The 4367-nt window shown below is 39.1% G+C and overlaps 1 protein-coding gene across 1 annotated transcript in view; it reads right to left on the bottom strand.

The window, feature by feature from the left end:
• The window catches only part of EPS15L1 (epidermal growth factor receptor pathway substrate 15 like 1), a gene marked incomplete at its 5' end in the record, with an annotated part of 54673 nt that overhangs the window by 47576 nt on the left and 2730 nt on the right, over positions 1-4367 (bottom strand). Inside the window, 4 exons of the mRNA XM_009284039.2 lie at positions 2111-2203; positions 2859-3002; positions 3093-3206; positions 3322-3531. Coding sequence (XP_009282314.2) covers positions 2111-2203; positions 2859-3002; positions 3093-3206; positions 3322-3531 — 561 coding nt within the window. The remainder of the gene's footprint in view (positions 1-2110; positions 2204-2858; positions 3003-3092; positions 3207-3321; positions 3532-4367) is intronic.

Below are 4367 nucleotides of genomic sequence, written 5' to 3'. Positions count from 1 at the left end.
GGGCCTGGCCTCGGCGAGCTGGGGCCGGGGCCTGCCGGGCCGCCGCCGCCGCCCGGGAGTTCGTCGGGTAGCTCAGGAGACGCGTTTGACGCGGGAACAAAGCGGCCGCGGCTTATCTGTCCCCAGCCGCCGTTCCCCACCCCGACGAGCTGGGGCTGCTCCAGCTGTCCCGTCGTGCCGCAGCTCAGCCCCTGCTTCCCGCAGTCTCTCTGCTCCCAGACAGCGCTCTCCTCCAGCTGCCTCAAGCGAAGCTGCCGGTGACCTACCTATGTTACAAAGTAGGTCTAGGGAAGACTGCAGCTACCCTGTGGGATATTCTTCCAGGTAACCGAGTCAAGGCACTGAGCGACCTTTTAGCTGGATGACCTGCATCCAACTTTCTCCTGGACAAACCTAGTTATTTTACTTCATTACACTAAACCTCATCAAGACGGACCTCACCAAATTAAGCTTCCTCTGGTCTACGATCAAACATTCAGCGTCAAATACAACAAAGTTAACAAATCCTGGACTGCAACGTATAAATATTCAACAGCAGCCTGAATGAGGCGAGATCATTGTGGCTATATAAAAGCTAAATCAACAGGAATTTGTTCAGGAAAAAAGGTAAAGGGCGACTGTCATTACAGTGTATTTCAATAGCTTTCAAAGTTCTTCACCCCACAGCGTCATTGGAATTGTTTTACAGGGCACAGCACTCAGACAAGCAGAAGTGAAAGAATTTGACCTCGGCCGCTCCACAGGCTAGAAACTGGCCTGGCTGAAGTCAAGGCTTCCACAGATCCTCCCACTCCCTGTCTCCTTACCACACAAAACTCTTCTCCGCCAGTGTCGGGGTAGCCTAGAGGTAAATGCAAAACCATTGGCGCTGGCAGTCTGGCTTCAGTTTTTGCTAAATTTATAGCATTTATAGCATTAGGAAGGAAATGCAGAAAAGCAGAAGGACCTGAGAAGGGATGAAGGAAGTGACTGAACAAGTTACAAGAGTGAGTTACAAGACAGGTCAGACAGAAAAATAGGCACGTTGTTCATTGTTTCAAACTCCTCCCACCACCACCCTATTAGGGGAAAAAAAAAAATTTAAAATAGCTTCCAGGCACTGTATGTATTCATTTCAGATTTTTGAAGGGGGAAAAAATTGTCTGAATGCATTTAAACTTCTAAGGACAGATTTATGGACGGACAGACTACTGTCACTCAGGTCCCACACTGAGACAGAGAGCTAGAACATTCCATCAGCAGATAAGCCACGACAGAACAGCTGAGAGCAGCCACGGTGCGTTCACGGCAGCTATACAGCTGCAGTAATCCGTGAAACTCTGACAGGTGCACAATTACTACAGAAGCTTAGCAAAGCTTAACTCCTCCTTAGTTTGAAGTATGTTGTGAAACACGCTTCACACATTTGACACGCCGAACCCTTTAATGAAATATCATAAAAAGCTTATTACGATATTTCCTCAACAAAAATGAGCATGAATTTTACATTTAATATTAAATCATGAAAGTGTAAACAGTTCCAAAACCTAGTGCTTTATTACAGGCGTTTTTAATACATTTTAGCAGTGTTAAGACACAGTTAATAAAAAAATCAACCTTTTCTATAGAGAATTTAGTTATGGTATATTTTTATTAAAAATAACTGAAACTGGTCACAAAATTTAATGTTGCATTTAAAAACAAAAAAAATCCTGTTTTAATACAACTCCATTGGTGCAGACTTCAACAAGCTGTTAACAAAATACCAAATCCTGAAGTGAAAAAAATCCCTAAAAAAAAAACCTAAAGTGATTTAAGTGAAAAAAAAAGTTAACTTCTTTCAAATAACAATCAAAGCTCTTCCTTCTTGATAGTGTTCCTCACTGCTCTATCATTTCCCGATTCTTTTTTTCTCTCTAGCTTTTTCTTGAACTGTTGCGCAAAGTATTTTTCTTCTGTAACCCTTTCTCTCTCCTGCTCTTCCTCAGTCTGCTTTAAGTTCATTTCCTTTTCAGGACCCTAATATTAAGATTTCATTTTTATGCACCAATAGGTTCTTGATCAGATTACACAGGGGATTTTTAAAATGTGGTAATAAAGAACCAAAACAGACACAAGAATTTCATGTTACCTTCGTTTCTCCCCATGTTTCATCTCCAAAGTCTTCTGCATAAACCTCATCATCTGTTATCAAGAAGTTGTCAAAAATTGTGCCAGCTCTCACCTTTGAAGAAACGGGGGGAAAAGAGCGGGGAAAAAAGAACAAGGATGCCTCTGTTTTCTTAAGAGTTTTCATCTCTTTTTTTAACTATGTTTGTATCATATTCAATATAGAGTAATCACGTTAAGAACCCTGTAGATTTTCGCAGATTTTGATGAACAATTCTCTCTTTTTGGACAACTGTTTTCAAGAATCTAAAGAACTTGTTTTAACTTTAGGCATTTAACTGCTCTTTAAGAAGTTATAAGTCTCATCACTGGCTAGTCAAGAAACTGGAGATAGAGGAAGATCTCAGAGGCACCCAGACGGCAGTTTTCTCCTCATTAATCTTTGGGTAAGTCAAGAGTAACTGAGCTGCTTGAAGCCTCAGTTATGCGCCTCTAGTCAGGTGAAATAAGTCATACTTTACAACACTTACACAAATTAGTTTAGGCCCCTCACTTACCTGTAGATGATTATCATCCAAACAATAACTACAACAGAAGATCAGTGCGTCTTACAGATTTTTCAATTTTGTACACATATTTAAATAAGAGCAAGTTAAAGACAGAGGTCCCTAAGATCCCAAAACAACAGATGATGTTTATATGCAAAGGGTAAACTGGTTGCTATATACTCACTGAGAAGTTGTCTTTATTTTCCAGTAAAGGCATCTCACCTGCCAAATATCTAGTCCAATGATGCTAATATTTTCATAGCTGTAGATGCTGACGTCTGGCGAGTAATTTGGATTGTCAATCTGTGGATGAGGCCAAGCTCCTCTATAATTTGGGTTATCAATCTGCCTTGGTTTCCATTCCCCCTAGGATAAACCACATGTTCTGAATACAGTCAGGCAAAGAAAAGTTGCTTAGAGTGTTATCCATAGCTAGGATTACAAAATTGTTTATACTCTGTATAGAGGATTCTTGACCATAGGATAATGCCATTCTCCATTCACAGCATCATTCCAATCTTCAGGTTGCTCAGCACTAGTGTCCATGATGTATTCAGGTTCATCCCAATCCTTTAAAAAGAGACGGGAAAAAGAAAGCAAAACTAGTGCATAGTTCAACTATATCAAGCGTATATTCAGCAAGAATGAAAAACCTCAATAATGCAGAGTAAGGAGAGCCAACTACCTCAGGCTTGATGTCATTTGGATCATCAATTTGGATTCGATCATCCCAGTCAGTGGGTTTCCTCACTGTTGGATCATTGATTTTTCTAGGTGGCAAAAAATCTAAATCATCTTCTAAGTTGCCGGATGTAACCATTTCATTATCAATTTTTACTTCATAAGTCTGATCTGGCCTTATAATCAAAGTATATAGATGCGTATATCCGTCAACCTGGGTTTTAAAGAAAGCAAGTAAAATTTTTTAAGACCCTTAAATATAGCTCTTAGGAACTGCCTCGCACCAGAATTATAATACTAATTTCTAATGGATTTTTCATAAGCAGTAGTAAGAAAAAATAATTCCCAAAGTCTCCTAGAGGGGGAAAATAAAATTAATGACATTTTTCACATATATTTTCCAGTCTTCCCATCTGGGTCTCTGAACAAAACTGAATGGTTGCAAGAAAACACAGTCTATATCTGACTGGCAAGAGGAAGTGTCACAAGATTGAAAATAGTATCAGATAAAGTAATGATTTTAGTTAATATCAAATACAAGTTATTTATATCCCAAATAGCTACAGTGAAGGCCTACTACATAGGCTAAAAGCAAAAATATTGAAAATATAGCCAGGATCTTACATTTCTATCACAAGAAAGCGCTCTCTCACTAGGTAATGTGGAATTCAAATTACAATTAAGAAACACAATGACATACATTTCTTAATAACATACAGCAGCCTTGCAACCTTGTTTCATCCTGTATCAGTATCAGGTATTATGAATGCAATCGTTAAGTTGCAAACATATCATGAACTAAGAAATATCTGAAGTCCCAAAATTAACATGACTTTCAAGATACGATGAAAAGTAGAACTTCTCAAAGGTGTTACATGTTTGGAATAGTTGTTTGGTTTTTTTTTTTGTTTTGGGGGTTTTTTTCTTCCTAATATCCCTGTAACTTGTTTATTTTAAAGTTTATGTATCTTTGAAATCACAGAATCGTTTAGGTTGGAAAAGACCTCTAAGATCATCAAGTCCAACCATTAACCCAGCACTGCCAAGTCC

Source organism: Aptenodytes forsteri, unplaced genomic scaffold, assembly GCF_000699145.1.
Source record: "Aptenodytes forsteri isolate BGI_AS27 unplaced genomic scaffold, ASM69914v1 Scaffold471, whole genome shotgun sequence".
Taxonomy (NCBI): Eukaryota; Metazoa; Chordata; class Aves; order Sphenisciformes; family Spheniscidae; genus Aptenodytes; species Aptenodytes forsteri.
Note: the sequence above shows the minus strand (reverse complement) of the source record. Positions and strands in the feature narration are given on the sequence as shown.